Source organism: Oryx dammah, unplaced genomic scaffold, assembly GCF_014754425.2.
Source record: "Oryx dammah isolate SB20612 unplaced genomic scaffold, SCBI_Odam_1.1 HiC_scaffold_28, whole genome shotgun sequence".
Taxonomy (NCBI): domain Eukaryota; kingdom Metazoa; phylum Chordata; class Mammalia; order Artiodactyla; family Bovidae; genus Oryx; species Oryx dammah.
The window spans coordinates 21,839,732-21,864,479 of NW_024070212.1; the positions used below are offsets into that span (position 1 = coordinate 21,839,732).

Below are 24,748 nucleotides of genomic sequence, written 5' to 3' on the forward strand. Positions count from 1 at the left end.
CAAAGCTGGAAATCCAGAAAAGTGGCCGGGGCCTTGGGAGTTTCTGAAGGTGTAAGGAGAGATCACGGAACTAGTGTTCCGGTAGTTGTGGTTCCCGATGGGAAGCCAATTCTGGGGACCGGTAGTGAAGAGCTCTGGGGCTTGTTTCCGGCCACCTCAGCGGGAAGCGGAGACGCGAGTAGCTGGGTCTTCGGCAGCTGAGGCAGAGGTTTAACTGTTGTCCCGGCGGAGCAAGTCAAGACACATCTACGGCCGTCTGGGCCAGTGTTGGGTCTCCGTTGCCTGTAAAGATGGTGTTGCTCACGATGATCGCCCGAGTGGCGGACGGGCTCCCGTTGGCCGCCTCGATGCAGGAGGACGAACAGGTGAGCTGGTAGATCCTTAGGACCCCAAGTTCCTGCCAGAGCGCTATGCTGTCCGCCCCGGATTCCTTGTTAGGACGCGGGAGACCCCTGAGTCTTCCCAGGCGTTTCTGACTCCTCTGAAGTGCGTTTCCTCTTTTGACAGGGGAGAAGACTACCTAGAGAAAACTAACCTTTGCTGAAGGCGGGGGTAGATTTTTATGTTACCTATTTCTTATTAGAAAAACACTCCGGAGAACGGATAGGTTTGGCTAATTGTGATCATCCAGTGTTCTGTAATTCTTTACGGACTCTGCTAAAATTCAGGATTTCTAATTTTTTTGCTGTTAATAAGGCTGACAGGTCCTGGGGAAAATCAGCTCCTAGTTCTTTAACTTCTTTCTGTAGCACCTGATCCTTGACCTAGCTTGCTGACATGTGTTGAAAGCAGATGAGGTAATATTGCCACATATATGCACCTGTTTGAAGTTCAGTATAGTACTTTCTTTCAAAGTTATGTCCAATTCCCACCTCCTTCATTGAGCCTTACTAAATTCTTACTGTTGCAATTATGACCCCTGTGTTATATTTCTATAATGCCTTGTACTTTTGCCTTTGTCTTTCAATAAACTAAATTTCCTAGCAGGCAGATGACAAATCTTTGTCATTTTTGTATTTCCCATAGCTTTTACAATAGCAGTTTTAGTATAATAGGTGCTCAAAAATATGTTGCATTGATTAAAACAAACAAAAAAAAGTCCCAGAAAGAAGCCCTAGATAGCTTCACAGAAAGAGGCTTTGTGCCTTAAAATCACAAGGCAAATTTCTGGTGTGAATCCAGTTCCTGGAATAAGGTTGGGGAATTCTGGAAGAAAGGAGGCTGAGAATGAAATTTATGTAATTTATTTAAATTTGTTTAAAGTGATCAACTTTCTTTTACTTTCTTATACAAATAATTTAAAAAACTTTCAAGGCCTAAAAAAAGTTGAGTTCTAGAAAAAAAATATTTTGCACAGTTTTTAAACTTTCATTCATATATTCATGAAAAAAACCAACTCTCATTAAGCACATCAGGTGTGCCAAGCATGGTGTTCATGCAGGGGCTTAGGGAACATAGTCCCTACTTTCATGGAGCTTACAGTTTAGTGGAGAATCCAGATCACTAACAAATAACTGTAATGTAGATAATTGCTGTAGAAGAGGAAGAAGTTTCTGTGATTGAACATGGAAAAGGTATCTAAATTGATTTTCGGACATCAGGAAAGTCTTCCCCAAAGGAATGACATCCAAGCCAATATTAGTGTCTCCTAATTGAGAAAGCTTCTATTTGGTTATATGCCCTTTTAGGTTTGATTTGCAAATACGTTTACTTTAACTTTTATGAGAACAACGATACAGATTGTGAAGTTGTTGTGTTGCTTAGTAGGTTATGCTGAGTGAAATATTTTCTATTCACTACACAAAACAAAGTCTAAGCTGCTATAAAATCTGAAAAATATAGCATGACCTGAACTTTGAATTGTGAAGTATTTTTCTCTTCTCCAGCATTAAACATTTTCTTGGACTATGCAGAAGGAGTGAAATTATTAAAATGAATGCAGAACATGATTTGAAACAAAGGAGATGGTGTGAGGAAATTTTCCTTGAAGGATATGTAGTTTGACTAAGAAATAGTTTTTGCAAGGGAACCGAAATCTGGTCAGTTTTCCAACTATTGCTTTGAATTCCAGTGTGGGCAAAGAATATAAAGTAGATCTGAAAGTCTGAATATCAGTAGGCCCTTATTCTTTGCCTTGACACTTTATTGAAAAAATTAGTTGGTTATACTGTGTGTTTCTTAATTCCAAATTAGGTATCAGTCTACCAAGATGGGTTGCTCTGTTTAATTGAAAAGGAAAGATATTTTACACAAAAATATTTTTATGATTATAATTCTGTAGTGACTTCCTTTAGCAGTTTTGACTTTGAATGATAATGTCCTTTCTAAACTTTTAACATCTGCAAAAATATAAATCTTTGACTTATTTTTTACTATTAAAATAGAGCACCGTACATTTAGAGAGAGTGCCTATGCATGCATGCTGAGTAGCTTCAGTTGTGTCCAACTCTTTGTGACCCTATGGACTATAGCCTTCCACTTTCCTCTGTCCATGGGATTCTCTAGGCAAGAATACTGGAGTGGATTGCTATGCCCTATTCCAGGGAAATCTTTCTGACCTAGGGATTGAACTTGTGTCTCTTATGTCTCCTGCATTGGTGGGTGGGTTCCTTAGCACTAGCACCACCTGGGAAGCCCATAGAGTGCCTGCTATATACCAGCCATTCCGCTAAGTCTGTTTAATGCATGATTTCATTTAGTCTTCATACAAGCTATTGTTGTTGTTTAGTTGCTAAGTCATGTCTGATTCTTTGTGACCCCATGGACTGTAGCCTGCCAGGTTCCTCTGTCCATGGGATTTCCCCAGCAAGAGTACTGCAGTGGATTGCCATTTCCTCCTCCAGAGAGTCTTCCTGACCCAGGGATCGAATCCATGTCCCCCTGCCAATCCGCATTGGCAGGTGGATTCTATATTGCTGAGCCACCAGGGAAGCCCTTATATCAACTACTAGGATGGGTACTTTTATTATCTATATTTATAGATAAGGAAGCTCTGAGGCTAAGAGAAGAAAAGTCTCTTTTAAGTCACACAGCAAAAATAGTACAATGGAATTTTTCACCAGGATTCCTTCCTTACCCTTCCCCTCCCTTCTTCCCTCCATCCTTTTTTCCCCTTCCTTTCTTCCTTATTAATCTACAACCACTGTGTTAGTTCCAGGTGCATAGCATAGTGATTTGATACTTCTGTCATCAGGGTTTTTTAACTTTGGCACTTTTGACATTTTGGAATGGATAATTCTTTGTTGCAAGAGAACTGTCCTGTGCATTGTTGGATGTCTAGCTGTATCCTTGGCCTCTGCACCTTATATACCAATAGCACTACCACCACCCTCCCTCCAGTTTGACAGCCAAAAATATTTCCTGTCATTGTTGCATGTCATCTTTGGGGAGGATAGGCAAAGTCACCCTTGGTTGAGAACCACTGTTTTGGTTTTTAAAAGAAATTTTAAATTGAGGTATAGTTGATTCACAGCGTATAAGTTTGAGGTGTAAAGCATAGTGATTCACAGTTTTTAAAGGTTAGACTCCATTAGTAGTTATTGTAAAATATTGGCTATATTCTCTGAGCTATACAGTATACTCTTGTAGCTGCTTATTTACTTTTTACATACGTATTTTGTACCTCTTAATCCTCTACCCCTAGTGTGCCCTTCCTTCCTTCCCTCTCCTCACTGGTAACCACTAGTTTGTTCCTTTTAATCCATATCTGTCTGATTCTACACTGGAGCCTTAGTACCTAACTGCTACACTTTACTGCTTTGTTCTAAGATATTTTAATAATGTATTTACTTCTTGGGAGTCTGGAAATTACTTTTTTAGTTAAGTATCTTAATTGTCCAGGCCAAATAAATATATTCTTTCAGTTATTTACATTGATAATAGATGCTATATTTTAGGTAGTTGCTCCATGCTAGTCCCTATACAAACTGTCTTGTTACTGTAGATGAACAGTTATTCAAGTAATACAATAGAGCTTTTTTTTTTTTAAAGATACAGAGTACCTTATGCACTGTTTTCTGTATGCTTTAGCTAGAAATACAAGCCTAAGGTAGAGAGATGAACTTTTCCAAACTACACTAAGTGATACTCTATTTCTTCCTTTCTGATGTATTTCTCCTTTTCAGATGTTTGCAATTTCTTTGCCTTTCTGTTCTACATCAAAATACACCCTGTTGTCTTCTTTCATTACGTTTCAGCTCTGTGGACTTAAAGACGGTGTAGATGTAACTGAGTACAGAGCAGGGAACTCCAAGAAGCAGATGGTCTGTTGTACTGTTAAACTGCCACACTCCCCCAGTCATTGAGGGTTGATTAATCATCTTATTGTTATTGCTGTTAGAGAAAGATGGTTGGTTCTTGGTGATGCTGGCCTTTGATCAGTAGAGCTTAACAGGGATTTAAAAATGATAAGGGCTTAGCTAAACATTATTGTAAAGACAAAAGATGGCATTTGATACAACTACAGCAGTCATAAAGTGAAAGTCACTCAGTTGTGTGTGACTGTTTGCGACCCCATGGTCTGTAGCCCATCAGGTTCTTCTGTCCATGGAATTCTCCAGGCAAGAATAGTTGGAGTGGCTTGCCATTACCTTCTCCAGGGGATCTTCCCGACCCAGGGATTGAACCTGGGTCTCTTGCATTGCAGGCAGATTCTTTACCATCTGAGCCATCAGGAAAGCCCACCAGCAGTCCTAGGTAACAGCAATAAAAAGGACTGTGGTTGTGTGGCAGTTTACTGCCCTGTGCCTCCTATATTTTATGTACAGAACCGATTCCTAAATACACTGATGATCTCAAGTTAGTTTCAGAATTTGTGAATACTTCCACATCCACTTTATTATTGGGTTGCTAACAGCTGTCTTTCCTTTACACTGTGTACAAGTCTCATCAGGTCTGTTTTAGATGAAGTAGAAAACAGAATTAGGACATCTAATTAACTATTTTTAGATAGGCTGGCTGACTGTGGGCCCTTTGTGACTGTAATCTTAAAAGCAAACCAAAGGTTTATCTCTAAAGCCATGATTATGTTGTTATGTGAGATCTATCAATAGTTCAGAGCTGCCATGTAGTCTTGAGCATTTCCCATGAATTAGATTTGATATTAAATAGAAAGATATCGCTTGGAATGTGGCTCGACCATCACAGAAGCAATTTTAATTGTAGAGGTTGTATAGCACGTATAGGAGTAGGAACTTCAGGGGTAGACTGCCTGGGCACAAATCCTAGCCCCTCCCTTACTGGCCCCAAGTGCAGATATGCAACAAGTAGACATTGATGAATGAATAATTTTCTCAATATAAAGTTAATTTGTGGCTGTTGTAGAAAATTCAATAAAACCAAAAGGACCAAGAAGTTAATGGTGTTTTTTTTGTTTGTTTGTTTGTTTTTTACTAAAGTAGTGGTAAAATTAAGTAATCCCTACTTAAATTATACCCACTTGGTATCTAACCTTAATCTTTGCGTATGTATTTAAAATTAAATAATGGGTAATAACTGTAAGACTGTTCCACCTAATTTTTTCACATAGTATATAATGAATGTCTGTTCATATCATTAAATATTACACATCATTTTGATGGTTCTGTAGTATTCCATTATGTAAATATATTCCATATGTTGTGTCACCCATCCCCTATCCTATTATTGAACATGTTTTTTGTTTTTATATGTTGCTGTAGTTGTTTGCTTAACACATATGTGATGTTTATGTATACTTTCAAAGATGTAGAATTGTTAGATAAAACACTGTGCAAAATTTTATAATTTCTAATACATATGGTCAGAATGACTACCAGAAAGATTGTGCCAGCATCGTTTCCCAGGAATGGCGATGCTAACTGAACCAGCAGTGTAAAATGTTGGTTGGCATGTCATAATTCCTATGCAGATATGTCCCCAGTATTGTACATTGGCAGCATTGCTTTGTTCGCTGTAAATTCCTGAAATCGTAGCATGCTTTTGGCCATAGTCTCTGTGTTTCTCTCAGATTGCAGTAATGTTTACGATGCCTCTTATAAAGTCAAAGGATTTGTACCAATCTTCATTTGAAGATTTTTTGCCATTTTTTAAAAATTGAAGTGAAGTTGGTTTATAATATTATGTTCGTTTCACACTTAGAATATAGTGCTTCAGTATCTTTATAGATTATACTTCATTTTAAGTTGTTATAAAATACTATTATTCCCTGTGTTGCACAATATATCCATGTATCTTATTTATTTTATACATAGTAGTTTGTACGTCTTAATCGCCCCTACCCCTGTCTTGCCCTTCTTCCTTTCCTTCTCCCTAATGGTAGCCACTAGTTTGTTCTCTGTTTCTGTGAGTCTGATTGTTATATTCATTTTATTTCTTAGATTCCACATATAAGGGATAACATACAGAATTTGTCTTTTTCTCTCTGACTTATTTCACTAGGCGTAATACCCTCTCTGTCCATCCACGTTGTTGCAAATGGTGGAATTTCATTTGCCATTTATTTATTTAACTATTTCCTTTAAAGGGCTCCCCTGCCTTCAGCTGTCAGAAAACTTACATTTAACTTTTATCGTTGTAATTATTTTACTGATACTAATGTCTGAGTCCTGCCTCCAAAACACTGATTTAATTGGGTTTGGGGTGCAGATTGAGCAGGAATAGTGTTTTTTAAGATCCCCAGGTGATTCTCGTGTGAAGCCAAAGTTGAAAATCATTGATCTATGTTGGTATTATTTCTTGGCACTTTAGTAGCCAAGGTTTGATCCCTGGGTCAGTAAGATCCCTTGGAGAAGGCCATGGCAACCCACTCCAGTACTCTTGCTTGGAGAATCCCATGGACAGAGGAGCCTTGTGGGCTACAGTCGATGGGGTCACAAAGAGCTGGACATGACTGAGCAACTAACGCACTTTTAGTAGCCTCTGCAACTTTATTTGCATCCCTCGTATCTATTATCTTCCCTGGTGGCTCAGAGGTTAAAGCATCTGCCTCCAATGTGGGAGACTCGGGTTCCATCCCTGGGTCGGGAAGATCCCCTGGAGAAGGAAATGGCAACCCACTCCAGTATTCTTGCCTAGAGAATCCCTTGGACGGAGGAGCCTGGTAGGCTACAGTCCACAGGGTTGCAAAGAGTCAGACATGACTGATGCCACATAACAACATTGCTTAAGCAAACAGACTCTACCACTAAAATTTAGGAACATAAGATATTGGCATTAGTTCAAAGCATGTGATGGTATTCACTCTCCCTAACTGGCTGGCCAGTCATGAGAAAAGCAATATATATATTAGCATTATTGTTTAATACAATAATGTTACTATATAGTATACTCTTAATTATTACAAACTGTTATTAATATATAACAATATATATGGTAATGTAGGAGTATTTCTCAAGCAAACAGCCTTATAATAAGTCATTGCCATAAAAACAGTTAAACTACAAATCGATACTTCTAATGGTCTCTGCCTGACTCCCCTGGTTCACCTCATACTTATTTACTTCCTTATTTATATTGAAATTTCCAGCTCACCATTTATTTTATTTTATTTTGAGTTATGATTGACATATACCATTATATTAGTTTCAGATGTGCAGTACGATTCAGTATTTGTAGATACCGTGAAACCACCACAGTAAGTCTAGTTACCCTCCATCATGAAAAAATAGTTATGAAAATGTTTATTCTTTTTTTTTGCTGGTGATGCAGACATACGTTTTACTCTCTCAGCAACTTTCAAATACATAATACTGTATTATTAACTACAGTCACTATGCTGAACATTGTATCCCCATGACCTGTTTTATAATTGGAAGTTTGTGCTTTTTGATTCCCTTTACCCATTTGGCCTACCGCCCCACCCACCTCCCCTCTGGCAGTCACCAGTCCATTCTCTGTCTATGAGCTTGTGTTTTGAGCAAGATTCCACTCTTTCTTAATGGCTGAGTACTATCCCGTTGTGTATGTATACTGCATCTTTTTTATCCATTCATCTATTGAACACTTATTATAGGTTATTTTCGTATCTTGGCTGTTGTAAATGATGTTGCAGGGAGCGTAGCTTAGGGTGCCTATATCTCCTTAATGTAGTGTTTAATTTTCTTCAGATGAATACCTAGAAGTTGAATTGCTGAATCATGCAGTAGTTCTGGTTTTAATTTTTTTGAGGGAACCCCCCATACTTTTCCCATTTGGGCTGCACCGATTTACATTTCTTCCAACAGTGCACAAGGGTTCGCTTTTCTCCACACCCTCACCAGCGCTTGTTATATCTTGTCCTTTTGATAATAGTCATTTTAACAGGATGAGGTGATACCTCACTGTGCATTTCTAGTTCACTATTTTAAATATAGCTTAAACTCCTGTACTTCTACATTTGTTTATCTGGCAGTTACATAATTTTATTTTTGCTTCCTTGCTTCTGTTCTCAGTTCAGTGGATCGCTGTGATCCACTAAGTTTTACTTTGTACTCTCTCATAGTTAGGCCTCAGGTCCAATCCCTGGGAGAACCCAGTATACTTTTCTATTTAAACATTTAGTTATTAAGCATCTACCAAGGAGAGACTGTATTATATCTTTCAATTCAGAATAAATAATCTAAAATAAAATAATTCCTTCCCATTACGCGGCAGAAGTTGTGTATTTCCCCCAGTATGTAGATGAATAAAGTATATTGGTTTCTCATTCTTCATGTACTTCTTTTCCATTTTTGTCTACTAGGTTATTGAGGTATGATTTTCTCCTTTTGAAATGACTCTGCTATTTCCCCCAGTAGACTTTTTCCTCTCTTTAAAAAAAAAGAAAATTGTAAAATCATTTAGAAATTGTTTGGGGAAATATTGCCTGTAATTCTGTCATCCAAATGTTACTATTTTCATTTTTTTATGAACATACCCTTGCTTTCCAGACATTTGCATTCCAAACTTGGAAACCAAATAGATTTATTTAGTAAAGGATATTTTGACTTTCTACTCTTCATCCTTACTCTTACTTGTTTTTACCTAGTTGCAGTTACAGTGTTCATAGTAATTTACAGTGATGGGTGCACACATTTAGTTTTGCTTATACATCAAATACTGTAACACTTTATGGAAGATTTTGCATGATATTTCAGCATAAAAATGAGATTCATTCTGTCTGTCTTTCCAGGACTTTCCTCTGAGTATAGAACATGTTGTCGATTCTGTGCCAGTAACCATGCAAGTGAAGGGGGTTAGGAGGAGGGCACTGACCTCATAGTGGAAATGGATTCAGCAAGTACCTTAAATGCAGTTGAGGATTATATTTTTGCTTTTTAGAAAATAACTAATGTGACTTTGTTGAAAAACTCAGGGTTTGGGCTCCCTTTTTTCTCTGAAAGTAGGCCACTTTTATTTTGTTAAATCTTATTAATGTTATTAACCTGTAAATGAAGGGCCTTATTTACATAGCGTCCTCAAAATATGATATTTCTTACCAATTATTACTGGGTTATTTTGTGGAACATTCTTAAATGAAGGTGTCTTCTTTCAGTCTGGCCGGGACCTTCAACAGTACCAGAGTCAGGCTAAGCAGCTCTTTCGAAAGTTGAATGAACAGTCCCCTACCAGATGCACCTTGGAAGCTGGTGCCATGACTTTTCAGTGAGTATAATCTTGATTTCTTTGTGATCATTTAAGTATGAAATACAGTAATTATCTGTAATTACACCTGAGAAGAATGGTAACTTTTTTCAAACAAAAAGGTAACTTTGAAAAGAGAGTCACTCTATGGAGACAACTTTCTTGGCTCTAATTCTGCAAAACTGAAATCTTGGTTTCTGTATTCAGTTTGTGTACAGTAATTCACCCTGTTATCTTGTGTCCAGTAATGCTGTATGTATCATGCAGTAATAGATAACTTTTGCTTTGGGAGCTTCTTAGAGCCAGACACACATAGATTAGTACCCTTGCTTAAACGTTTACTGACACTGTAATCTTGAGCAACTCACAAATATTTCACTAGGCCTCAGTTACCTCTATAAAATAGGGAATCATAGTTTTGTTAGGTTTATGAGAGAAACCCTGTATATCACTTAACATTTTGTCTGGCACATAGAGAAGAGAACAGTTCAGTTCAGTTCAGTCGCTCAGTCGTGTCCCGACTCTTTGCGACCCCATGAATCGCAGCACGCCAGGCCTCCCTGTTCATCACCAACTCCTGGAGTTCACTCAGACTCACGTCCATCGAGTCCGTGATGCCATCCAGCCATCTCATCCTCTGTCGTCCCCTTCTCCTCCTGCCCCCAATGCCTCCCAGCATCAGAGTCTTTTCCAATGAGTCAACTCTTCTCATGAGGTGGCCAAAGTACTGGAGTTTCAGCTTTAGCATCATTCCTTCCAAAGAAATCCCAGGGTTGATCTCCTTCAGAATGGACTGGTTGGATCTCCTTGCAGTCCAAGGGACTCTCAAGAGTCTTCTCCAACACCACTGTTCAAAAGCATCAATTCTTCGGTGCTCAGCTTTCTTCACAGTCCAACTCTCACATCCATACATGACTACAGGAAAAACCATAGCCTTGACTAGACGGACCTTAGTCGGCAAAGTAATGTCTCTGCTTTTGAATATGCTATCTAGGTTAGTCATAACATTCCTTCCAAGGAGTAAGCGTCTTTTAATTTCATGGCTGCAGTCACCATCTGCAGTGATTTTGGAGCCCAAAAAAATAAAGTCTGACACTGTTTCCACTGTTTCCCCATCTATTTCCCATGAAGTGATGGGACCGGATGCCATGATCTTTGTTTTCTGAATGTTGAGCTTTAAGCCAACTTTTTCGCTCTCCTCTTTTTACTTTCATCAAGAGGCTTTTGAGTTCTTCTTCACTTTCTGCCATAAGGGTGGTGTCATCTGCATATCTGAGGTTATTGATATTTCTCCCGGCAATCTTGATTCCAGCTTGTGTTTCTTCCAGTCCAGCGTTTCTCATGATGTACTCTGCATGTAAGTTAAATAAATAGGCTGAAAATATACAGCCTTGACGTACTCCTTTTCCTATTTGGAACCAGTCTGTTGTTCCATGTCCAGTTCTAACTGTTGCTTCCTGACCTGCATACAGATTTCTCAAGAGGCAGGTTAGGTGGTCTGGTATCCCCATCTCTTTCAGAATTTTCCACAGTTGATTGTGAGCCACACAGTCAAAGGCTTTGGCATAGTCAATAAAGCAGAAATAGATGTTTTTCTGGAACTCTCTTGCTTTTTCCATGATCCGGCGGATGTTGTCAATTTGATCTCTGGTTCCTCTGCCTTTTCTAAAACCAGCTTGAACATCTGGAAGTTCACAGTTCATGTATTGCTGAAGCCTGGCTTGGAGAATTTTGAGCATTACTTAACTAGCATGTGAGATGAGTGCAATAGGTATTATTTATTATTTAGAGAAAAGAAAATTATAAAAGATAATTTAGGAGCATCTAATCAGTGGTTGAAGGGCACGGCAACCCACTCCAATATGCTTGCCTGGGAAATCCCATGGACAGAGGAGCCTGGCAGGATACAATCCATGGGGTTGCCAGCATCTGTACAACAACAACAAATCAGTGGTTATAGACAATGCATACAGCTGAGAGAGGGATCAAAGGGACTTTATTGGGTCTCAAATTACCCACAAATAATTGGTATTAAGTGTTTAATTATATGTCAAGTTTGAAGGTGCTAAAACAGGCAGGATTAAAAAAGAAAAAAGAGGGCAAGAAGATCAGAGGGAAATAAAGGAAAAGCTAAATAATCCTTAGTATCTTAGGAGCTCAGATACTGAGATAATATAGACCTGGGAAGAACTTATTGTGTTTAACTCGAATAAACAAGCTTCTACTCATCAAGAACAAGCAAACAAGTATACAGAATCAAAACTGAAACAAGACTCTGGCCTATTGGATAAGAAAATAGTGAACATTAGGTTTTGTAAGTTATTTCAACATTAAATAATGTTCAGTTCAGTTCAGTTGCTCAGTCGTGTCCAACTCTTTGTGACCCCATGGACCACAGCACACCAGGCCTCCCTGTCCATCACCAACTCCCAGAGTTTACCCAAACTCATGTCCATTGAGTCGGTGATGCCATCCAACCATCTCATCCTCTGTCGTCCCCTTCTCGTCCTGCCTTCAGTCTTTCCCAGCATCAGGGTCTTTTCAAATGAGTCAGCTTTCCACATCAGGTGGCCAAAGTATTGGAGTATCAGCTTCAGCATCAGTCCTTCCGATGGACACTCAGGACTAATCTCCTTTAGGATGGACTGGTTAGATCTCCTTGAGGTCCAAGGGACTCTCAAGAGTCTTCTCCAACACCACAATTCAAAAGCATCAATTCTTCGGTGCTCAGCTTTCTTTCTTTCTTTATTTTTTTTAATTAATTAATTAATTTATTTATTATTTTACTTTACAGTTCTGTATTGGTTTTGCCATACATTGACATGAATCCACCACAGGTGTAGTCCAACTCTCACATCCATACATGACTACCGGAAAAACCATAGTCTTGACTAGACGGACCTTTGTTGGCAAAGTAATGTCTCTGCTCTTTAATATGATGTCTAGGTTGGTTATAACTTTCCTTTCACATTATTTCCTTTCTAAATAACATTCAGTTCAGTTCAGTCGCTCAGACATGTCCGACTCTTTGCGACCCCATGAATCACAGCACGCCAGGCCTCCCTGTCCATCACCAATTCCCGGAGTTCACTCAAACTCAGATCCATCGAGTCCGTGATGCCATCCAGCCATCCAGCCATCTCATCCTCTGTCGTCCCTTTCTCCTCCTGCCCCCAATCCCTCCCAGCATCAGGGTCTTTTCCAATGACTCAACTCTCCGCATGAGGTGGCCAAAGTATAGGAGTTTCAGTTTCAGCATCAGTCCTTCCAATGAGCACCCAGGACTGATCTCCTTTAGGATGGACTGGTTGGATCTCCTTGCAGTCCAAGGGACTCTCAAGAGTCTTCTCCAACACCACAGTTCAAAAGCATCAATTCTTCGGCGCTCAGCCTTCTTCACAGTCCAACTCTCACATCCATACATGACCACTGGAAAAACCATAGCCTTGACCAGACAGACTTTTGTTGGCAAAGTAATATCTCTGCTTTTAAATATGCTATCTAGGTTAGTCATAACTTTCCTTCCAAGGAGTAAGCATCTTTTAATTTCATGGCTGCAGTCACCATCTGCAGTGATTTTGGAGCCCCCAAAAATAAAGTCTGACACTGTTTCCACTGTTTTCCCATCTATTTGCCATGAAGTGATGGGACCAGATGCCATGATCTTAGTTTTCTGAATGTTGAGCTTTAAGCCAACTTTTTCACTTTCCTGTTTCACTTTCATCAAGAGGCTTTTTAATTCCTCTTCACTTTCTGCCATAAAGGTGATGTCATCTGCATATCTGAGGTTATTGATATTTCTCCCAGCAATCTTGATTCCAGCTTGTGTTTCTTCCAGTCCAGCGTTTCTCATGATGTACTCTGCATGTAAGTTAAATAAATAGGCTGAAAATATACAGCCTTGACATACTCCTTTTCCTATTTGGAACCAGTCTGTTGTTCCATGTCCTGTTCTAACTGTTGCTTCCTGACCTGCATATAGGTTTCTCAAGAGGCAGGTCAGGTGGTCTGGTATTCCCATCTCTTTCAGAATGTTCCATAGTTTAGAGATGCTCAAACATAATATAGTATGTTTTATCTTTACTATGGGTTAGGAACAAATGACCTAGGAAAGATCTCATGGAATTGAAAAGAAATTTTCTTCTGCCTCCTTCTTTATAATCTTATCTCTTCCCTTATTTGCATCTAAGAGCTGTTTGCTAAAGATGTATTCTTTGCCAGACCGTATATTAAGTCTTGCCTTTAATGTTCTTAGCTTGTCCTCTTATAGCAGAGAGTGACACATATGCAAACAACTTTGTGTATGGGCTATATGCAAGAAGTGCTATAGAGCAGAGAGAAGGAAGCAAGTTTTCAGGAAAGGGGACTCCACTCTGTGGAGTTCTAGGGTTCCTTAGGAGCCACATAGAAAGGACAAGGGATGGGGGATGTGTGTAATGCTTTGGACCCTTAAACTCCTACTTAAACTATAAAACTTATGACTTTATTTGCTATACATATTGGTCTTTTGGATATAATTTTGGCTCAAATAAAGAGTCTTGTGGCTAAAAACTCATTTGAAAACCACTGAGTAGCCAGCCTCTTTCCAAAAATATCTCAGACATGCCGTAATATAGCCTCCTCCAGACTGCCAGGGACAATTTGATGGACATGAGTTTGGGCGAGCTCCGGCAGTTGGTGATGGACAGGGAAGCCTGGCATGCTGCAGTCCATGGGGTTGCAAAGAGTCAGACATGACTGAGCGACTGAACTGTACTGAAGGCTGCCAGGGAGCTCACTCTCAAAGAGGAGTCAGTTCTGTTATTGAATAATTTGCAATTAATACAGAGTTCTTCTACCCTAGAAATTAGGAACTATTATTAGTCCCGAGATTGTTATTTTCTGTACCCAGTAATCATTGTGACATTAACTTCTAACTTTTTAGTGTTCACAAAAATTTCTAGTTCACAATTCTTACAGATGGAATAAGTTTAAATGTGTGTATATTATTACTTGTTTACTATACATGATCAAAGGGCAGATGGAGTCACACCTCTGAGTTTTCAAGAAAAAGTCTTAAGTATTAAGATATTTTAGTTGAAGAATTATGTGATGAATAAATATGTCTAAATACTCCTTTTGGAATATGCTTCTAATAATGGGAAGATGTTTGTTTTCTAATTCTAGTGATTTATGGTTTGTAACTGACTTTCTGATTTCATTAGCCTCAGAGGCCTTGGGCTTGAATATTTTCAAGTTTGTATAAGGAATTTCTTGGTGGTCCAGTTAGGCAGTTAGGACTCTGCCCTTCCCCTGCCAAGGACCTGGGTTTGATCCCTAGTCGGGGAACTAAGATCCTGCAAGCTGGGTAGCATAGCCAAAAACAAAGTTTGTATGGCACCGAGAGTCTGTTTTAGACTGTTGGGAGCGTTATTAATCTACAACAATTTTTTCTTGCTTTTTAAATTTTTGTCTCTTCAGTTACATTATTGAACAGGGAGTGTGTTATTTGGTTCTGTGTGAAGCTGCCTTCCCTAAGAAGCTGGCTTTTGCCTACCTAGAAGATTTACACTCAGAATTTGATGAACAGCATGGGAAGAAGGTGCCAACTGTGTCTAGACCCTACTCCTTTATTGAGTTTGGTAAGTTTTTGTGCCTTATCTCTATCGGGGGAGTAGACAATGTAGAGAAGCTATTGATATAATTTGACTTTTTTTTTTAAAGCTTACCTACTAATGTTTTGGATTCTGCCTCCTCTCCTATTCCATGTCTTTTTTCCTTTTGAGTGAATGAGGCTTCCTTCTCATAAGTATTAATAATTGTCTCTGGCCTTTTGATATTTTACCCGTAGAGCTTGTTGCCCTTTGCTCTTTTTTGTAATTTGTTTTGATTCTTCATTAGGGTAAAAAAAACTGCCTGAAGATCCAGATTGACATGTAATTCCTGAGTTCTTTTTCCCAATTCAGTGTCTTCACCCCCACACACACATACACTCACAGTGAGACCCATTTTATGGAGATCAGAATTTGGAAATCAGAAAAAATGGTATTTTGTTTCTTTTAATAGAACAAGATCCTCTAAGTACTAAAAGATATCTGGTATTGGGGCACAACAGTTCCTACAAGAAGTAATGAGCAAGGGTGTCCATATTTGTACAAGAATTATAGAAAGACTCATTACTCCTCAGAGGTGGTAAAATATAGGATGGCGGCATATCAAAGGAAATGTCCTATAAGTAGAAGGGAGAACAAGTATGATTGGCTTATATCATTGACATTTTTAGTTAAAAAAGAAACTGGTTTTTAATACTACCTCTGGCTTTCTGAAGTGTTTCAAGTTTGCTAGATAAATGAGTCCTCTTGCTTTGTAGAAATAAAAAAAACGTATTATAGCAAAGCATTACAGAGTTTCAGAACTAAACTCTCCACGTGCTAATTTTATCATGTCTGGTTTTGCAGTTTTTATTTTTGTAGGCAATAGGAGTTCAGTAAAGCCAAGAAAGAAATAAGACTGCCGTGTCGAAGTCACACAGGAAATAGTTGGGATCCTCAAATTAGCTTAAAAGATTGTAGACAGAGATATGAAAGGGTTAGAGATGGACCGTGAGGTACATAAGCTGAGACCAGTAGCGTGGTAATTGTTATCAACCCTAGGCTTGCATGGATAAAAGCAGTTTCTGGAACTGGGAAGGAGACAATTTATAGAAAAGGCCAATTTCAAAGGAGCAGTAACTTTTGGTGCAGGAATACTACCAGCCCAAGATGACTTCTCAGGGAGGAGATAGAGGAATAAATCACTATCACTGTCCACTCTCATTCCCTACTCTTGGGGTGTCCTCTTTGGCTTAACCTAATTGGAAACTAGACAGCAAGGAACCCATTGATGTAATTCATGCAGGTTAGCTTCCCAAAGCAGAAAGCAGGGTGCAGAAGGGTGGGAGGAAGTTTAAAGAGGCAAATAAAGGGTAGCCAATACACTATCTTAAGATTTTAGCTAAAAGTTGAAAGTATAATCTTTATTAATTTTTCTTTTCATAGTTTTATGATATGCAGACATTGGTAAACATGAACGAGCATGCAGTTTTGTAGTAATATTTTGGGAAGTTCCCTGTCACACTTGATACTCATTCAAGAGTCTGGCTAATCATGGACAGTTCAGAACCAGGACTAAACTCAGAATATACTCTTACCTACTTCTTTGATGGACATGAAAGAAATTGTTATCAGTCACTTTTCTTCATCATTATAGATACCTACATTCAGAAAACCAAGAAGCTTTACATTGACAGTCGTGCTCGGAGAAACCTAGGCTCCATCAACACTGAACTGCAAGATGTGCAGAGAATCATGGTTGCGAATATTGAAGAAGTGTTACAACGGGGAGAAGCACTCTCAGGTATCTAAAAGCAGTACGAGTCTTATGAGCAAGTGGTTCTTATTCCATAGGCAAGGATAGCTTATTTGGGGTTACCATTTATGCTGTCAGATTCTATCTAGTACTATTAAGAATTCATTTCTCCAAAATGGATTACATTACAAGCTTCCAATATGATATGTTTCTTCCTAGTGTGGTTAGTTTCTATTGAGTTGGAACAGTGTAAAGTCTCATTCCATGTAAGAAACAATTACTGTTTCCCAGGTATTTACCAAATTAGATTAGTATTTATAGAAACACGTAAGGAAAATGAAAAGAAGAATGAGAGGACATTGTCAAAGGTTTATGGCAATGGTTTCATAAGTAGCTGCTCCAGGAGACTTTACTGCTGCCAGATCAACTGTTATAAAATACCATTTCATCAAGGCGTTCTTCTGCAGAAAAACTTCTAAGATCTGTGACTACAAGATCTAGTCTGGTCTCCACTTACTTTTCATTCATCCAGTCATTATTAATTGAATACTCATAATGTGCAAGGTGGGCTTCCCCAGTGGCTCAGCATTTAAAAATGTACCTGCGGTATGGGAGCCGCAGGAGACGCAGGTTTGGTCCCTAGGTCAGAAAAATCCCCTGGAGGAGGAAATAGCAACCCACTCCAGTTTTCTTTCCTTGAGAATCTCATAGACAGAGGAGCCTGGTGGGCTACATTCCGTAGAGTTGCATAGAGCTGAACACAACTGAAGCCACTTGGCAGCCAATGTGCAAGGCACTATATTCTCTGTTGTGGAAGATAAGAAGATTGCAAAAGTGTTTCATTCCCCCTGGTTCACAAACATTCCACCTCAGCCAGTTCAGTGTCTTCATCACCCTGGACCTTCCTTAAACTCTAGATAAGAACTGCCTCTACAAAGAAGCCTTCCCTGACCCTTCAGCCCCTGACGCATTAATCTCCTTACTCCTTCAAATTCTTAAAACACTTACATATTTTACGTAATGTAAAAAGGCATGTAATGTTTTTTAGCACATGGGGTATGTATATGTGTGTGTACTAATTTACCTAAAATATATATCTAATGTTTAAATGTTACCTAAGTGTTTAATGTGAGCATATACACTGTTTTATATCTATTTTATATACTTATTTTATTTCTTTCACAGTAATCATCACAGGTAGTTGCCTTAATGTATATTTTTAAAATTCAGCCTTGTTACATATTCATGATTAAATGCATGCATGCGAAATTACCTCAGTCATGTCCTACTCTTTGTGACCCCATGGACTGTAGCCTGCCAGGCTCCTCTGTCCTTGGGATTCTCCAGGTAAGAATACTGGAGTGGATTGCCATTCCCTTCTCCAATGAATAAATGGGTTTTCCTTTATTATGAACTTCAGATTTTAACCTTCATGTTTATAGTCAGCAATTGTCCCAGTGTATATAGCTTCATACTCTTTAAGCATCAGTTTCCAGATAAGTGAGTCTATATAAATTTTCATCATAGCAGACTCACAGGTTCTACTCAGGATAAAGTAAACCAGTATAGGAAACTTTTTTAAAATTTATAAACTGCTCAATTAATCAAGAGCAGGATTTCCTTCCAGTGCTTTGCTAATTGCTATAGTGTTGATATGCTGATTAAAAACAAAGTACATTTTTACCCTTAAGAAACTTCATGTGATTAGTAAGGAACATTGTCACAGAGTAACAAATATCTATTGAACTTTTACATTGTGCTAGGCAATATGGTAAGGGGACTTTACATATATTTTATTTATTCTTTAGAGTAATCCCATGTGAAGTGGGTGGTATCAAACCAGTTTTACAGATAAAGAAGCAAAGACTCAGAAAAGTAGCTTACTCAAAGCTAAAAAATAGCTTACTAAATGTAGCTTACTAGCTTTTTACACTGCTGGTACTTGGCAGAATTTGTTGGTCCATGGAGTCCTTGTTCATCTTCAGAGAATGATAGTTGTAAATCATTATGTAGATATATACCGGCTTCCCAGGTGGCTCAGTGGTAAAGAATCTGCCTGCCCAATGCAGGAGACTTGAGTTCATTCGCTGGGTTGGGAAGATCCGATGGAGGTGGAAATGGCAACCCGCTCCAGTATTCTTGCCTGGGAAGTCCTATGGACAGAGGAGCCTGACAGGCTATAGTCCATCGGGTCACAAAGAATGAGACACAACTGAGCGACTGAGCACTTAGATATATAGACAATAAGAGCTAAAAGAATGTAGAAGGAGATAGATAAGTGAACAGGAAAGATTTCTTGAATTTTGATAGATTAGGAAGGAGTGAAGAGTGATATTTTAAGAGGAAGAAAAAGCATATCTGAACAGGGCATAAATGAAGACAGTGGGAAGATTAGCCCACCTCAAAAATAGACTTCTTCCTCTTTAAGCTTCTCCATAATAAGAATCTATCTTTTATACTTTTTTCTCTTTTTGTTTTAGAGCTAGTCAGCTTTGCATTTAAAACCCAAGAATAGTTCCTGTGTAAGATCAAATTGTGCCTTTTTTACTGCCTAAATATACCTGTTTCTTTTAAGGCATAGGTTTTATTTTTTTATTCAGAGGTGTGTCACTCTACTGCAGTGTAGACTGCACAGATACAGGGATCATGTGCTTTTTGATCATAACTGTATCCTCTAGCACTCCTCATGGTGCCCACAACATAAATATTTGCTAAATAAGACTTCTCCAAGCAATAGCTTTGTTTTTATGATACCATGTGTTTCCAATGTTCATATGTAAAGAAATTCTCATAACTGTTGCTTACTTTATATGACCTAATATTTATTTCTCTTCCCAGTTTTTCTCAGCAGATTTAGATTCATTTAGCAAATACTTATTTATTGAGCACTGACTATATGCCAGATCCTGTTCTAGGCACTAGGAATATAGTAAGAAACACTGTAGTAGTTAAAAACTTCTGTCCAGTCTGTTAAACTGACCAGAAAGATTCCTTACAGTATTGTCATGGCTATTTCTCATCCCTTAACTGTTTTTTTGCATGACAAGGTGCTTTTCTTACAGGACAAGTTACTAATTTCGAAATGGCTGACATGCCTGTGTTATTAAGTAATGCCACATTTCTCAATCAAAACCAGTCCGTATTAAGCAACTCCAAATAGTCCAAAAGCATTCTCCAAGGAAGACCAAATAGATTCAGATTGCAAAATAGTTTCTCAAAAATTTAAAGAAGTGAAAAATTTGATTAGAAGTTATGCAAAACTGAGAGTTTGTTTTTATTATTAAAAATATGCCATATATTTTAAGCCCAGTTTAGCTTATGTGTATCTGGTTATTTCTCTAAGTGCTTTGTTAACAATTAAAAGAAGATAATGACATTACAAATGTTCATATAGGGAAAAAAACTTTGCAGAAGATTCTAAAAAGCTTAATTTAGTAGATATTGGTGGTTTTCTAGTGCCTGTGATTGTATTTTCATTGTAATATAGCTTTCCTATGTCTGCTAAAATACAATTTCTGATAGTGTTATCTTCATGATAATAGTCTTTACCATCTGTAAAGTTTTAGAAATTTGGTAGTAGTCACTGTTGAGATACAGCTTAATACTCAGTGTCTGGTTCCTTGAATTTTCTGGTTACCTGCATTTTTCATCTTACCTGGATTATCATTTGTCAAAATATGAGAGAATATGATTTAAACCGTTAAGAGATTATGAAGATAGTTGCTATCAACTAACGTTTATCAAGTGTTTACCATCATGTAGGCATTGTGCTCACTTTACAGATATCCTATGATATGGTTACTATTATTATATATTCCCTATTTTTATATACAAAGAAGTTGGGTCTTAGGCTGAGTTGCCCATATCATACGATTGGTACAGTGGAGATTTGAACTAGGGTCTGAGGCCAGACCCTGGACTCACTTTACAGCCTCAAGAATTTGAACATAAGTTGAACTGATTATTTGAAAATGCATTGTAGATTTTACAGTGCTTTGGCATCATGAGTAAATCAGTGTATACAACCTTACCCTCTAAAAAAAAAAAGATAATTTAAGCTTCACGATTTGAAGTAGTGCTACTCATTTGGGTTATTTTTGTTCTTAATACAGTTGATAAAATAGTTTAAGGGACTAATTAATGTTATCCTTTTTTTCCCTTTTGACAGCATTGGATTCGAAGGCTAACAATTTGTCCAGTCTGTCCAAGAAATACCGCCAGGATGCGAAGTACTTGAACATGCGTTCCACTTACGCCAAACTTGCAGCAGTAGCTGTATTTTTCATCATGTTAATAGTGTATGTGCGCTTCTGGTGGCTGTGAAGTAGTGAATCCAGTCACTGGCAAGGGAGAACCCAGCACCCGGCAGGTGTATGTTTTCAGGAAGCTGAGCGCACAGAGATGTGTATTAGAATCCAAGTGGAACTTCTGCCTCTAAAGACCTTGCAAGAAAAGACATGGCCTGAAAAGGAAAGGTTACACCTCATTTAATGAAGCTTAGCCCTATGTAGAAAGCGTCTTTCCTGGGCAGAGGCTTTCTCTGGGTGCTAAGCCATATACATTAGGGAACAGTAGATTGTTTTATTTGTTTTTTTCCCCTCCCAGTGTTTTACATTTTTCAAACAGCACTGACTGGGGCATTCTCATTCTCTAATGGAGCCGTCAGTGAGATTTGGCTTAACCAACCTATGCTAGCAAGTCTGAAATCCCTTCAGAGAAGGCAGCCCTTCAGGAAGTTTTTTGACTCTGTTTAATCAACATTCCTTTCGTTGGTGACATTTGTGATTTTCAGGAATCTGAGTTGTTTGATGGCCTTTTAAACAAGACTCCAGTATGTGAAGGTTAATTGCTGTGCTGCAAGATACCCTGTCTATTGGCCCCTGTAGGAAGTTAACCTTGTTTTTCATTTATGATAATTTGCTTATTGCACAATTGCTTTAGGGTTAAATGAATTAAATGAATTATATTAAGATGCCTTGAAATTATATTATAGCACTCCTTGATTAAGAAGCAAAAATGTTTTCTGTCATTTACTCTTAAAAGACTTAAAATTAGTTTGGGACATTCTTGATTTTATTTTTCTGCATCTGGTTTATATTAATATAAGAGTGAGTATAACATATAGCCAGAGGCCCCTGACTTATTGGGAAGACAGGCCAGCTCATCACTACAGCTTTTTCCTCTTTCCTCACTTCTTCACTATGATTTTCCCCACTCTTCCTCCTGCCACAACTTGCTAAGGTTTTTTTAATTGCTCTGAGCCCTATAGTTTCATGTCCCATAACTATCCTCTCAGTACATTCTCAAATTTCAAAATGGAAGATAATCAGTTGCATAGTTAATTAAATTGAAAATTTTCAGAGCAACTACTCAAACTACTAAACATATTTATCTAAGAAAATCTGAGAGCACCTCATATCTGCTTCAGTTATGTAAGTCTCTAAGAATGTTCTAGAGATAGGCAACTCATTTACAGTAGATTCTGTTAACAAATAAAAGTACCTGATTTTTCCCTTTTTTGCTCAGGGATAATGAGAATTTCCTTTTACCTTCTGAGGTAGAACTTTTTAAATGGGGAGAATAGGCCTTTTAAATATTGTCACAAGAGTCTACAATATAACCTCTAATTCCTACACATACTGCAAATATTTCTTTAAATTGTACAGGAAAATGAACCAACTTCTTACTTCTTAAGATCTTTGGAAAGAAATTTAACCAGTAAGCAGTTTTATAACTCAGGATCATCAAATCTACTGTTCTGATTCCTGATAGAGGGAAAAAAAAAATTCTTTAAAACAAGGCAAGGAGAAATGCTTATTTTATTCCTGATAATTTATAGAACTAGAATAAAAACTTTTTCTTCCCACTTTGGACCTCTCTCTGCCAATTGGAGTTTTGTGCATGAAATAAGTTACTTTTTATAGATAAGTGCTTGAAGTCCCTAAAAGTCTTGTCCCTAAGTAATGATGTTGGTAATAAAAGCCTTTGAAAGGCTGAAAACCTAAATAGTAGTACCATAGCATTTGGTACTTCTGTAGAAGTGGAGAGTGAGTGGCAGCTCGTTGTTGAGAGTTGCATGCTGCAACCAAGTGGTCAGCAATGAAATAAATACTTCTAGAATGTTCCCTTCAGTGTGAAGCTTTGTTATCTACTATAGTTAATTTACATGCACATATTCTTCTAGATACATTCCTACCTAAATTCAGAGGGTTAATTAGAAAATGATATGGGGTGGGGGATGAAAAACAAAGGGATAAAGTAGTTTATGGTTATGATGGCAGAAAATGAGAGAGCAGGACTGTCATAATATGGCTCCTATTTGTGTTCTTTATTGGAGGAAGTGCGAAGATCTAACTAGGTGGAATGAACCAACAATCAAACAGACATCTAAAATAGAATGTGATAAATACAGTTCAGGGTTATCGAGGACACAGTAAGAAAGGACACCTAATTTAGTGTGACAAGGAGGGTGACTTCCCATACAGAGTCAGTGACTTGAGCAAAGTCATGAGTTAAAAGAATGAGGCGCATTTTGGGGGATCGTATTGCTTGGTTTGGGTTTCACTGGTGGCTCAGATGGTAAAGAATCTGCCTGCAGTAAGGGAGTTTGATTGTTGGGTCAGGAACATCCCCTGGAGAAGGGGATGTCAATTATGTCTTTGTCTTTGTGACCCATAGACTGTAGCCCACCAGGCTTCTCTGTCCATGGAATTCTCCAGGCAAGAATACTGGAGTGGGTTGCCATGCCCTTATCAGGATCATCCAGACCCAGGGATTGAACCTGGGTCTCCTGCATTGCGGGCAGATTCTTTGCCATCTGAGCCACTAGGTAAGCCTGATTGGTGGAGGCCACACAATTAAGGCTTTTGGTTAGTATATTTAGCAGAAGTGACTGAGCCGTATGTGGTTTCTTTTTAGCTCAGCAAAAAGGCAAAGACAGAGGTCATACAGATGTTACTACTATAATTGCACATTAACTAATCGAACCAAATAGCTTGTACTTTTTAAAAGTTCCCAAAGAAGAGTTTGTAGCATGTGTGACATAGTTTGAGGTAGAAGGAGCAAATTAAGTCCCACATCCTTTTAATCATTATAGGTAGGGTTGACCCAACAGGCAACTGTCTAGAGCAGTTTAATCACTCTGTTTTAATAAAGTTTATTTCAAGTGCTGTGATTGAGTCCATGTTTTAGATTAGAAAAGTTGTTGGAAAAGAAATTTTGAGTTTCATATACTCATCAAAACTGGACTAATTTTTTTTTCTTCCATAACCTTCATTAACTGAGCACATTATTAGGCATTTTACATATATTATTACAGTCCCCCCATAACCATTTTCCCAGGTTGCCCAAGGTCACATAGCAAGTTGAAGTACTTGGGTTCAAATCCAGCACTGATAGGCATCCAACCACTACATACACTGTTTATTCCTAAATTATGATGTAGATGTGTTTATTCTAAGCACTATTTCACTTTGTCCTGTCAGGTTATTAGTTTTTATTTTTTGGAAAAGGTTTTTGTTTTGTATATGTATACAATTTCATTTTATTATTTCTATCTCTTTTTCATTTCCTTATCTGTCATTTTTCCCTTTATTCCTTTTTAATAATTTTTACTCTTGGGTTCTTGTTGGCCTTTTCTCATTCTTGGTCTGTAACACATTTTATTTGCTCCTTTTACATTTGATCTTAATGTTAACTCAGCATTTTTCTACATCTGATTCACTTAAGATTTAGCAAAATGATTTTTAAAAATCTCCCTCTTTTTTCTTATGTCCTTTTGCTCATTCTCTTCCCCCGCCCCCCTACATTTTCTATTCCTTTCCATTTTACTTCATTTCCCTAG

The 24,748-nt window shown here is 38.1% G+C and overlaps 1 protein-coding gene across 1 annotated transcript; it reads left to right on the forward strand.

The window, feature by feature from the left end:
• Positions 1 to 72: 72 nt before the first annotated feature.
• On the forward strand, positions 73 to 24,147 carry SEC22B (SEC22 homolog B, vesicle trafficking protein). Its single transcript, XM_040230916.1, has 5 exons — positions 73 to 365; positions 9,491 to 9,600; positions 15,040 to 15,200; positions 16,807 to 16,953; positions 21,074 to 24,147. Exons 1-5 carry the CDS (start codon positions 291 to 293, stop codon positions 21,226 to 21,228), a joined length of 648 nt encoding a protein of 215 aa, XP_040086850.1. The 5' UTR covers positions 73 to 290; the 3' UTR covers positions 21,229 to 24,147.
• The last annotated feature ends 601 nt before the right edge of the window (positions 24,148 to 24,748 follow it).

Bases quoted from the DNA above. Each gene is read 5' to 3' on its own strand.
- SEC22B (XM_040230916.1), top strand. From the start codon at position 291: ATGGTGTTGCTCACGATGATCGCCCGAGTGGCGGACGGGCTCCCGTTG. The intron at 9,601-15,039 runs GTGAGTATAATC...TTGTCTCTTCAG, and splicing joins GCTGGTGCCATGACTTTTCA to TTACATTATTGAACAGGGAG. The intron at 15,201-16,806 runs GTAAGTTTTTGT...TCATCATTATAG, and splicing joins CTACTCCTTTATTGAGTTTG to ATACCTACATTCAGAAAACC.